Here is a 12,843-nt window from a genome sequence, read left to right on the forward strand (position 1 = left end):
CTGGCATCAGACCAGCTCTGGATCTCTCCAGCTCCCTCCTCTGCCCGACGGGGGCTCAAGGAGATGGGCAAGAGGACTCCTGTCCACGAAATATCAGGACTCAGGGAGCTGCGGAGCTGCAGTGATAGAGGCGGGGGAGGTGAGAGGAGCACAAAGCACCCAGAGTCCGGGGAGCAGCGGGGGAGGCAAGGCCATTGCCTGGAGGTGGCGGATGGGGGGCAGATCATCAGACCCTCTCCCTCACATGTGCATGTGCACGCGGCATACACACACACACACACACACATTCACACACATGTGCACTCACTCATACACAGTCTCTCACACACTCAACACTCACACACACGCGTGCACACTCACTCACACACACACACCACTCACGCACTCACATACTGGCTCACACACACTCTCATTCACACACATACACTCTCACACACACAACACTCACATGCTCATTCTCGCATACTCTCACACTCACATACCTTCTCACTCACACACACGCTCACTCACACACACACACAGACACACACAGACACACACGCACACACACATGCGCGCATGCGCCTGAACCTCGAAGAGACGGCATCCCTGCTGACACTTACCCACAGTGACCAGCCGATCCCTTGCAGGGGCTTCAGAAGTGGACAGATTGAGCAGACTCCAGGCACCTGTCAGAAAGCACTGCTCATTCGCTCAGCACACAGGCCCAAGCCCCTGCGGTGACCAGGCCTGGTGCCAGACGCTGGACAAGACAGACAAATGGCCTGGAACTGGGGGCATGTCCCCACGGGAAAGGGGCTGGGGGCGCCTGGCTGAGGATACCTGCCTTTCCCACACCCACTTAAGGAGGATCTCATGGATGAAATGCAGGGAAGTTTCTTTGGTTAAAATCAAGAGCTGATAACAGAATTAGTCCTTCCTTCTGCATAGTCTGCTATAGACTACAATTCTTTCCGTTTTCCATTCAGTCTTGGGTTTGTCCTTCACACTTGGGAGGCTGACAGTCTCTTTGTCATGATCATTTGACCAGTAAAGGATGGGGCTTACATGGTCCCTTGGTGGGTATCATCTGACTTCCTAGCTCCCCTATGAGGTGCCCATATCATCATCCACGTATTTGTGAGACAGAAGCCTCCCAGCTGGTAATCAGCAGAGCTGGAAGGTATAGCCTGGTGGCTGAACTGCGTAAGAGACGCTAACACTGTGTTTGTGCAGGTCTAATGCTCCTGGTTTTTGCAATGGAGCCCCACTGAAGTTGGGGTCATGAGATCAATCATTACAACTGCTGACATGTCCAGAGTTGATTTTGGCAGCAGTTTTGTCCTTTCTGGTACATAAAATAATGATAATGATGTGACCTACAATCAGGGCCATCAGAGACTTCATGAAACCCAACTCATAGAGCAGATAGGAGCCTCAGCTGAAATACCTGCCAACTGTTCAGCAATGCGTGGCACCTGATTGGGGCTCCAGATGCTGTCGCTAATACTATTGGTGTCTCCTCGTGTTATTTTGTATGATGCTCAAGAGCGCTGGGATGGCAAATTGATTTCATCTCCTGAGCCAATTCCAGTCAGTAGACAACACTGCTGTGCATTTAAGAATGCCTTTAAAAAAAGAGTTGATTCATGATTCTGGGGCTGAGTCAAGGGTCTGGGGAAAAGAACGCTCTGATGAATTAGTAAGGTCTGCCTGGGCACGGGGAGGGCGGTGGTCCACTTTGATGCCGGTATTTGTCATTCCTGATCTAGCCTAAGCTGCAGCTTGGGTTACAAGTTCTGAGGCTGTGGATACAGATGGAGTTCCTGGTCCAGATCTGGGGGTGGGGGCGTGGGGTGGGGAGGACGTAGGGTACCTGAGCAGAGGACCCTGGCTGCCCGTGATTCTCTGCAGAGGTTGGAGTTGTTGAAGCGCCAGAAGCATTCGGAGAGGGCGGCCTCCCCTCCCTCGCATGAGTAGTACATCTTGCCGGACAGGGAATGGGGCGGCCCCTTGGGCCTCCGGGCCACTGTCCCACAGCCCAAGTCCTGGCAGAGCACCTTGGCCTCCGGTTCGTACCACGAGCTGTCACACACTGTGTTCCAGACCCCTCGGTAGTATACCTCCACCTGCCCCTCGCAGGGATCAGTGCCCCCGGTCAGGCGCCAGGACTGGTGCTCTGCGGGGGAGGGCAGAGTCAGGTCAGGAGCCTTTGGGAGGAAAGCCCTACCCACCCCCACCCATGAATGCAAACTTTTCCCCAGAGCCCTTCAGTCTCTAGATCGGTGTCCCCTCCCTCCTGCCTCTGAATCCCCCTCCCATCTGCCCCATCAGCTCTGGCCGACCCTGGTACTATATCCTACATCCTTGCTGCTCAAAGTGTGGTCCTCGGACCAGCAGCTTCAGTTACCGCCTGGGATTTTGCTAGAAGCACAGGATTCCAACCCCTGCCTTAGACCCACTGAAGCAGAATGTCTGTTGGACAAGACCCGCCTCCTTCTCCATTCTCGGGCACATGAAGAGACACCCTGGCTGGACTAGAACTTCCTGTCCTCATCTGGAACAGCTGACAGCCTCCTCAGGGCCTCCCTGCCTCCATTTCCCCTTGCTGCTCAGACAGAACCAGGGGACCACCTTCCAATCCGGAAGCACCTCACATCTAAGGTCACCTACTCCAGGAGGTGGGCAGGCTGACTCCTCCAAGCTCTAGATTGTCTGCTGCCTCTTAACTCCACCCGGCTTCCTTTCTCAAGGCATTTGCCGCTCTCCCTCCTGGATGACATTTGTCTGGGTCTCCCCTCCCCTCTTGGACAATGACCTCCCACCAGTAAGGGACCATGTCTCCAGCCCTAACTGCAGGCGCCCAGCAGGCCCACAGGAAGAGTTGGAGAACCATGGTTCAGCATCCACCCATTTACCTGAGCACACCACACCAGCATCCTCCTTGTGGCCACAGTAGCCGTTTCCTGGCAGCCCTGGGCAGTCCCACAGGTAGGTCTCCGACCCGGAGCAGTTGACTTGGTCTCGGTGGATGCGTCCTTGGCCAGGGGGGAAGTGCAAGCCTGGTAGGGCTTGCACTGCCCAGCCGCAGCTCAGTTGCTGGCACACCACATGGGCATCCTCCAGGTCCCACGTGTCATCACACATAGAACCCCACTGGCCGTGCTCCAGCATCTCCACGCGGCCCTCGCATGGGCTGCCACCGCCCACCAACTTCAAATCTCGGCTTTCTGGGGTTGGGAGGAGAAGGGTTTTGAGGAAGGGAGGAAAGAGGGAGCGGAAGGAAGAGGGTGGGAGGATTGTTGGGACCGGGCAGGAGTTGTGCCTGGCACCAAGGACCCAGTGAGAGGAGCTGGTGACCCAGGGGGCAAGATTGAGAAACCCTGCAGGTCAAGGGTGGGGACTTAGGGGGCGGGGGGTGGAGGTGAGGATCAGACAGGACTAGGGACCCAGGGGTGGAGCTGGATACCTGGCTGGCTGGGCTGTGGAGCAGGTGAGAGGGGCTAGGGAACTGGTAGGTGGGACTGGGTAGGCGGAGCCACAGACCTGGTGGGCGGGGCTTGAAGGGCAGGTCTAGGTGCTGGGCAGCAGGGGTGCTAAGGGACCGTGGGAACCTGGCCTATTTGTGTACCCGGGGTACACAGCGCTGCAGCCCTCCGGTGGTGGTGGTGGACATCTGGAGGGCAAGGCTTGGGTACAGTGCCAAGGTTGGGGACTGGAGGGAGGGGCAGTGGCTAAAGGCTTGGAAAGGTAGGGGTGGGCCGAGGGTGGGAGTTGGTCCCTTCGTACCTGCACAAGTGACCTGGACCAGCCCTTCGTTGCTGCAGTGATGCTCCACCACCTCGCAGAGCTGCCACTCAGGGCTGCTGCATCGGATCGTGGGCGCCAGGGCCCTCGTGACATTGGGGGCCCAGCTGGTGTTCCCCGTGGCTGGACTGGGTGTCAGCTCCGGGGTTGGCGGGATGGGTTCTTCCAGCAGCTCTGACTCGCCACAGCCCAGCCAGCGGCACACCGCCCTGGATGCGTAGATGTTCCAGAGTGCCCCGCATGCTGGCTTCCAGGACAGCCCGAACCGGACCTCCACCATCCCGTTGCACCTGCTGCTCCCATTCACCAGGCGGACCTGGAGCACTTCCCCTGAAAGTGGCCAGACAGCAGCTGAGCGGGTTCAGTTTCTCCCGAGCCCGGGGACGCTGGTGAGAGCAGAAAGCTGCCAAGGGCTCCACCACTAATCTGTTGCGTGGCCTTGAACACATCCTACCAGCTCTAGGCCTCAGCCTTCCAGTCTGCGAAACGGGGCTGGCTCTTGCCTTGACCCTTTGGTCCTCCTTAGAGTCAGGGGCAGTAGGGCGGAAGATGACCAAGGGTTGGGATGGGTTAGGTCTGGAGGGCCTGGTTCCCACAAACCCTTCTCTCTTGACTCTGTCTTCAAGGGCACCCTTGTGTGATAGAAGGGCAGAGTCCTGGGTTCAGAGGCTCTCCATGGTACTGTGGGTGCCATGCTTCCCCTCCCAGGCCCCTCTGCTATTCTGAGGGGTCTACCATAGAGGCAGTCCTCGTGACCTTGGAGACCTGGAGGGTGGACATGGGGTTGGCGATGGAGTTGAAGACGAGCTGCTTCAGTGGGTGGTGGCTCCTCTTCCCCAGAAGGTCCTCCTTGGGGAACTACCTCCTATTTTTGTCCAGGGCTGCAGACAACTTTGCACAGAGTAGGTCCTTAAATATATGTTGAGTTAATCAAGGACCCACCTGGTGGAACCCAACCACCCCTACCAAGAGTTCTTCAGCCTATTCTCGACAAATCCCCTTAAGATGCTCGCTGTTAACACCTTGCCCATGATTTTTATCAATGGCCTCTCAAAGATGGTAAAGGGAGATCTCAAAGTGAATCTAGAGAGGTGAGCTTCAGGCATTGGGTCAGGAAGAAGTGTTGTCTAAAGTTAGGGAGCCTCCATGGTACCAGACGAACCCGTTTCCCCTTTCCCATCACCCCGGGAAACCACACCCTTGGGCTCAGAAAGCTGACCATGACCCCAGTAAGATTGTTTTCTCACCTGGATCCAAGGACTGGCTCTCTGCACTGGTGGTGTTGGGCTGGCCAGATGGGGCTGGAGATGGGAGACCTGAAATTAACCAGCAACAGCCATGGTGGGTGAGTGAGCTTAGGCATGGAGGGCACAGAGGCGCCTTGAAAGGCAGGGGACACTTTCTTCTTTTTTCTCTTTCTTTTTTTGTCTTTTTAGGGCTGCACCTGCAGCACATGGAAGTTCCCACACTGGGAGCCCAATCAGAGCTCTATCTGCCAGCCTACCCCATAGCTCACAGCAATACTGGAACCTTAACCCACAGAGCTTGTTCGGGTCCTCGTGGATACAAGTCGGGTTCGTTACTGCTGAGCCACAAGAGGAACTCCAGGTAGGTCTTTCTACAGCCTGTCTTGCCTGAATGGGGCCTCTGGTAAGACATGGTCCTCGACTTTGAATGTACCCACCTCCCTTCAGGGTGGGGATGTTCTCAAGCTTTGGACTTGCACCATCCTCCACTTTGCCTACTCATTGTGCACGCATCCTCAGAGATCAGAGGAGAGCACAGAGGAATGACTGTGGCTTTGGAGCCAGCCCCGCTTACTGGCTGAGTGACCGTGGGTAGGTTACTAACTGCTCCTGGCCAGAGTTCCAATTCGTTGGCAATAACACTTAGGAAAGTATCATGAGGCTAAAAGGAGGCAATACTTGTAAAATATGTCATGTATAGAAGAAGTTATTATTAGCCAAAAAAAAAAATTCTGTTTGGAAAATTTGTTTGAGACATTCATACTAGATTTGAGGGAAATTGGCACATCCTGAGCGGAGAAGCACGGACCTGTGAAGTCCTTTCAGGCACTGAGAAATTAGCATGTGCCAAGGGCCGATAATATGCCAGGGGGTTGCGTATGTCATTCCGTTTTGCTTCAACAATACAGTGAGGTGGGTATTAGCACCCACTTTTTAGAAATTAGGATAGGGAGGCCCGAAGAATAGAAATCAATTCTCTGTGCCAGATTGTGCCCGTTTGTCCCTCCAGAACCTCTGTCCACTTTGCCCCGGGAGGCTGACCAGTTTAGAATACATCAGCTTCTTCCCGGTTCCTTTGGCTTCTGTTGGGCTCAGCCAGTGGGGGAAGAGGAGGAAGGGAAGAGAATAATGGTGTTTACCTCCCTGGTTCCCTCCAGGTAGGACCCCTTGGGCAGGCTTCGTCCTGCATCTGAAGGCCATTGGTCCTCTCCAAGGGGTCACCTCTCCTTGACTTTCTCCTTCTGGGTCTCACTCATCACTCCCTGGTCTCATTTCCTTGGATTCAGGGTGGTAACAGCCCAGCTGCTCCGAGCTCCTGGTTACTGCATTCTCCTTTCTAAATCAGACCCCTTCGAACTCCTATTTTGAGTGAGCCACCTGTTTCCTGCTGGGACCCTGGCTGACACGTGGCCTGAGGCGGCCGAGCTAGCAAGTGGCAGAGCCAGGATTTGAACTGTCTCCAAGGAAAAAGCTCCATGCCAGGCAATGATATTCCTGTTTGCAGAAGCACAAAAGGAGGGCTGTGGCTGGAATCTTAGCGCTCACAAAGGAACTCCTCCACATTTCTGGGATCTTCTGCACTTAGGTTGGGGTCCATTGATGTCTAGACAGGAGGATGTGTGTCCATTGCTGGGCCAGGGTAGGTAATGAGCCTCCTAGATCCCTTTCTGCTTTGTTGTGGCCAAAATAGAGCCCTTGGATTCCAGATGCAATGACAAGATGAAGGGGGATGTCGACCCCCCTCGAATTTTGTGTAAGAAGTGAACCTTTATAGTGTTAAGCCACGAAGATTTTGAGATGTATTTATTATCTTTGACTACCTGGGCTGGTCTGACTGATACAGGGGCTGAAGAGTCAGGCATGACTGCTGCTACACTCTCGGCCTCACCTGACAACAGTCCATGGACTCACACGTGGATGAGGTTACATGCGTGCGCGCACGCACACACACACACACACACACATTCACACCCCTGCAGACCCAGCTCTCCGGCCAAATGGGCCACTCCATCACTCAGAAATAATCCGGCCTTTAATCAGGTTGGCTGTCCAACCTGACCCCCTGAAGGCGAAATGATTCCGCATTCAGAGCACAAACTCTGTGGCTAATGCGATATTCAGAGCAAGAATTCAGATGCCCCCAAGTTATGATTTTAGAATCTGGGTTCCCACAGCCATGGTCCCAGTGCACCAGCGTAGTTGTTATTATTCCTACGTGTGCTGGAGGGGGAGGGACAGGAGGATGAGGAGATGGGGGTGCTGGCTGTAGTGTGTGCTGTGTGTGAGAGAGAGAGATTGTGGGCTGTGCGTGGTTGTGACAGTGTGTGTACCATTGTGTGCAGGTGTTTTCATATATACGTAAGGGTATCCGTGGCTGTGACTCCGCTCTAGCTCACTTCTATGCACCTCTCTATGTATCAGATAAACCCTTTCTCATGCATGAAAACACACAGGCTGGGCCAGCCCTGCGTCTTCCAGGGTACCCGACACATTGTCAATCAATTGACTAAATGAAAGCGTGAGTAGGAGCCACCAGCTTCGAGGTCATTGACACCAGATAGACTCCAGAGTTTGTTTTCTGTGTCACAAGCATTTTCCTGTCCCCCTATCCCAACAAGGTGGCCTGGTATTTGTGTTTTGGCTTCTGTGCCTCAGGAACAAAAGCAGAAGCTACAACTCAGCCTCTTTCCATCCAGGCCTCAGTTCACGGAGGGCCCAGGGCAGAATCGGCACTTCCCAGACCTGGTTTCTGCCTTTGCCTGGCCCCCTGCCTCACACTTGTCTTTCAATTCAATTTTACTTTTTTTGCTGCAACCAATTTTCTGGAAAAGTGCCTGTCCTGTGCCTTCACTTTACAACACAAAGATGCCCGAACATAAAAACATTCATTGCAGTTTTTTGGACAGCAAACAATTGGAAGCAGAGTGAATGCCTATCTGTTGGGAAAATTGCAGAAAATAGGGTCCATTTACAGCATGGCATTTTATGCAGCCTTTATAAAGAACAAAATAGACTTACACCCTTTAGAGGGATTTCCATGCTGTGTTGAATAGGGAAGTAAAATGCGGAGAAGAATGCATAGCATGTAATATGATACAACAATGCCAAAAAGCCCTCCTATGAATGGGCATGTGATTATATGAACATGGAGGAAAGTAGGGGAGAAGGCAGCCCAGGTTACTCACATGGGTAAATTTAAAAGGTGGGCTTCAAGGGGAGGACAGAGCAGAGCCAGCTCCGGGGCTTTGTGACCTGTGTATCACAGAACCCTGCACTTTAGAAGGATCCAGGACTTGCTTTAAAGTTCTCATCTCAGAGTTCCCCTGTGGCTCAGCAGAAATGAATCTGACTAGTATCCATGAGGATGCAGGTTCAATCCCTGACCTCACTCAGTGGGTTAAGGACCTGGCGTTGCCATGAGCTGTAGTATAGGTCACAGACACAGCTCAGATCCAGAGTTGCTGTGGCTGTGGCCGGCAGCTATAGCTCCCATTCGACCTCTAGCCTGGGAACTTCCATATGCCATGGGTGTGGCCCTAAAAAAAGCAAAACAAAAACAAACAAAAAAAAACAAACAAAAACACCTAAAATTCCCATCGCCATCTTTTTTTTTTTTTTTTTTCCCTGTCTGCACCCATGGCATATGGAAGTTCCTGGGCGAGGGATCAAATCCGAGCTGCATCTGTGAACTATGCCACAACCGTGGCAACGCTGGACCTTTAACCCACAGCACTGGGCCAAGAATCGAACCAGCAAAGCCACAGAGACAAGCTAGACCCTTAACCCATTGTGCCACAGTGAGAACTCATCCCATCTCCATCTTGAAATTGTCTAATAATTTTGGAACAAGGGGTTCTGCATTTTCACATTGCACTGCCCCCTGCAAATCAGGTTGCTGGTCCTGGAGGTAAGTCCTGCCAGTGGGAGAAGAGAAGAAGGAGAGAGAGGAAACAAGCCATGAAATAAAAAGATGAAAGTTCTCTGGTGGGGCTGTGGGTTAAGGATTCGTGTTGTCGCTGCTGCGGCACAGGTTCAATCCACATGCCCCAGGCGCAGTCAAAAAAAAAAAAAAAAAGATAAAAGGCTGTATTTAGAAAATTCATGTGTATAGATGATTACACATGATTGAACCTATATAAAATTAGGTACAGAGGTAGACATGCAAAAAAATTTAAAAATATAAAAACGTCAACAGGTTTTTTTGTCTTGCTTGCCCCAAATAGAAGACAATGGTAAAAATAAGTATACCAGAAATAAAGCCAAATTAGAAATGTTGAAAGACACAGCACCATCCGGAGTTCCCAGGGGGGTGCGGTGGAAATAAATCCGACTAGTATCCATGAGGATGAAGGCTCAATCTCTGGCCTCACTCAGGGGGTTAAGGATCCAGCGTTGCCATGAACCATGGTGTAGGTCTCAGACGCGGCTCAGATCCCGCATTGCTGTGGCTGTGGTGCAGGCCAGCGGCTGTAGCTCAATTCGACCCCTAGCCTGGGAATTTCCATATGCCATGGGTGCGGCCCTAAAAAGCAAAAAAAAAAAAAGGAAAGACAGACACAGCATCATCAAATAGAGGCTCTGAGAGGATCGTCAAGGATGATGGAGCATTGAAAATCAAACATTTTTCTTATCACGGGGTTCAGAGTTACTTACTGCTTAGTTCCTTTACCACCTGAAATTAACCTGTGTGCCCAGAAAGCCATCTTGGGTTGAGCCCCATATTCTGGAAAGTTATGGACCCAGAGGGATGGAGGGAAGGGTTTTCTGGTGGTAGAGAAAGAGGCTGGGAGAGCTACCCCCAGCCCAGGAAGGTGGCAGTTTTAGGCTGGTCCCAAGCAGAATGCAACAGCATGTTGGCAGAGGAGCAACAGAAAGATGCCAGGGGAAGATGAAGCAAAGGAGACGGAGGATGGGAAAGATGAAAGCACTGCGGAGAAACCTGGCCCTGAGCCTGAGAAAACGGGACACTGGGCCCCTTTTGGGTCACCTGGGCTTGTGGAATTTTCCAGGGACTCCCAGGAGGTGAGAGACCCAGGAAGGGAGGAGACAGAGACACCAACGGAAAGGGGGGGGTTTCCCCAGCTGAGTCCCCAGCTGGCCAGCCCAGTTGTCAGAGCAAGGCAGCAGGGAGTGTTTCAGGTCCTGGTGGGGCTGCTGGAACAGTGGCCTGGTCACATCTTATACACCCATATGGGGGTGAGCAAAACACTGGCTGCAGCTCACAGCCCCTGTGTATCCCACTCCATCAGATGCACCGAGGAGCTTGTGAGTGCCAAAAAAAACGCTTGCCCAGCGGACAATGGATGGAGACATGCTGTGTAGAGGGGAAGGTACCCTGGGGAGAGGCTACAGAGCCCTGAAGGGAGGGACGCACAAGAGGAACCAGTGTGGGGAGTGTGGCACTCGTCACCTGCCAGAAGCACATCTTTATCTCTTGTCAATATCAATATCAATGTCAAGTTTTTCGTTTTTTGTTTCTTGGGTTTGTTTGTTTGTTTGTTTGTTTGTTTTTGTCTTTTTAGGGCCACACCCGAGGTTTATGGAAGTTCCCAGGCTCAGGGTCAAATTGGAGCTGCAGCTACCAGCCTATGCCACAGCCACAGCCACACCAGATCCAAATCACGTCTGTGACCTACGCCTCAGCTCACGGCAATGCCAGATCCTTAACCCACCGAGCAAGGGCAGGGATGCAACCCACATCCTCATGGATATAGTCAGGTTCTTTATGGCTGAACCACAGCGGGAACTCCACTGTCAAGTGTTTTGAGCACAAAACCCAACAAACCAGGTCCCTGTGACCCAGGAATTCCACTTCTGGGAACCCATCCTAAGGAGACAATCTGGAATTCCACACTACGCTGTGGTTAGAGTCCACGCTTCATAGTTAGAAAGGTCTCGGTTCCTTTGGATTTGGAATCAATCCAAAAAGTTGATTCATTTTTCCAACTGAGCCCCTTTCTAACTGTGTGAGTCAAGCAAACCACTGGCCTCTCTGAGCCTCCCTGCCCCTCAGTAAAATGGAAGTAACAAGCGTCCCTGTGGCTGGCTAGTGTGAGGATTAATCGAGATAATGAAGCCAGGGGCCCTCAGTGTGGTGGAGCATCCTGAGATGCTGCCTATTAGATAAAAAGCTGGCTGCCATGTTATTTCTAATAGTATTAAAAAAAAAAAAAAAACCACTGGAGACAACTAATTGGAAATTGGTTAGGAAAATATAGCATATTAAAAACATTTGCAGGCATTCCCGTCTTGGCACAGCAGAAACAAATCCGACTGGGAACCATGAGGTTGTGGGTTCGATCCCTGGCCTTGCTCAGTGGGTTAAGGATCTGGCATTGCCGTGAGCTGTGGTGTAGGTCAAAGACGCAGCTTGGATCTAGTGTTGCTGTGGCTGTGGCGTAGGCCAGCAGCAACAGCTCCAATTCGACCCCTCGCCGGAATCTCCATGTGCCGCAGGGGCAGCCCTAAAAAGACAAAAACAACAACAACAACAAAATAAAAATAAATTTGCAAAAGAAATTCCCATTGTGGCTCAGTGGTAACAAAACTGACTAGTGTCCATGAGGATGTGGGTTCGATCCCTGGCCTCACTCAGTGGGTTAAGGATCCAGTGTTGCCATGAGCTGTGGCATAGGTCACAGATGCAGCTCAGATCCCGTGTTGCTGTGGCTGTGGTGTAGGCTTGGAGCTGCAGCTCTGGTTTGACCCCTAGCTTGGGAACTTGCATTTGCCCAGGGTGTGGCCCTAAAAAAAAATTGTTTTAATAAAAATAAAAAAATATTGACAAAGTGTTTTAAAGGCTGTGAGGGAGACCATGACACAAGATTACGTGATGCAGGAAGGATACACAGTTCTCTCCCCTCCAGTGCCTGCCCCACCCGGCTGGCTTTAGGCTTCCAAAGGCCTTCCAGGACCCAGAGGGACCCAAGTTTAAGGCCACGTGCTTTCTAGCCTCTCATCACATCCTGGGCTCTTCCTCTGCGGCCCCAGCCCCAGGCATCTATGCAGTTATTTTGTTGATGAGCTGTTTAGTGGCTGTCAGTCCCACTAGATTCTAAGCATCCCACGTGTACCCCAAGGTCCAGAGACTCCCAGTGCTGTGGTCCCCCAGCTGGCCCAGCTGCTGCTCTGGGACACTGATGGGGCTGGGGTGGGCTGTGCCCTTTTCAGGGAGTGGGCCCAGGCCCCTGGGACTGCATGACTCCCAAGCTTTGGGAAAGGCCAGCCTTTCATGTCCTGAGCAAGGATGGCGAGGACAAATTGAACCCACAAGGGCCTGCATCCCAGGCTCTGGCTTAGGCCCTAGATATTCAAAGGGGGCAGCACTGGTTTAGGGAGCTGTCCAAAAACATGCACAGGCCCCAGCCAGGAGATTCACTGGGTGGGCACTGGACTGGCATTCCCAGTTTGCAAGGGGACATTAGGGTGACAACCAGATGGACGCCAAGTGTTCTATTTCCAACCCACCCTGATGGGCCCTGTTGGGCTTTTCAGGCTTCCCAAGTTCAAAGGCAGGGAGATAAGGGAAGGGCATTGTGATTCTGCCCATTGCTCTGACAGGCAAGGGGAGGCCCCAAGGCATGACAAGTACCCTCCACAAGCCTCCCGGCACAACTCAGTGATATAGCTGACAATAATTCAGGACTTTCACACCCCCAGCCCTTTGAAAATACTTTAGATGAATTCTCTGATTTAATTCTCACAGCAAGCCCACAAAGTGGGGGAAATGAAGCACAAAGAAGTTTAGGAATTTGTCCAAGAGGACACAGCTCAAAAATGGCAGAGCTGGGAGTTGAACCTAGGCCATCTG

At 52.3% G+C, this 12,843-nt stretch overlaps 1 protein-coding gene across 9 annotated transcripts in view; it reads right to left on the reverse strand.

The window, feature by feature from the left end:
- The window catches only part of CD6 (CD6 molecule), a 46,052-nt gene that overhangs the window by 8,332 nt on the left and 24,877 nt on the right, over window positions 1–12,843 (reverse strand). For 4 of the 9 annotated variants that reach the window (XM_005660836.4, XM_005660835.4, XM_005660834.4 and 1 more), the window contains exons 2-6: window positions 5,034–5,102; window positions 3,769–4,116; window positions 2,898–3,209; window positions 1,856–2,158; window positions 603–668 (exon numbers count right to left, since the gene is read on the reverse strand). In XM_005660836.4, the coding sequence (XP_005660893.3) occupies window positions 603–668; window positions 1,856–2,158; window positions 2,898–3,209; window positions 3,769–4,116; window positions 5,034–5,102 (1,098 nt within the window). Of the gene's footprint in view, window positions 1–602; window positions 669–1,855; window positions 2,159–2,897; window positions 3,210–3,768; window positions 4,117–5,033; window positions 5,103–6,172; window positions 6,387–12,843 lie in introns of those variants that run through there. The other 5 variants (XM_085010042.1, XM_021082962.2, XM_005660839.4 and 2 more) reach the window with 3 other exon arrangements.

This window comes from Sus scrofa, chromosome 2 (assembly GCF_054392235.1).
Source record: "Sus scrofa isolate SSC_HxYL_T2T_F1_AM1 chromosome 2, Sscrofa_HxYL_maternal_Yorkshire_Landrace_v2.0, whole genome shotgun sequence".
In the NCBI taxonomy this organism is placed as follows: domain Eukaryota; kingdom Metazoa; phylum Chordata; class Mammalia; order Artiodactyla; family Suidae; genus Sus; species Sus scrofa.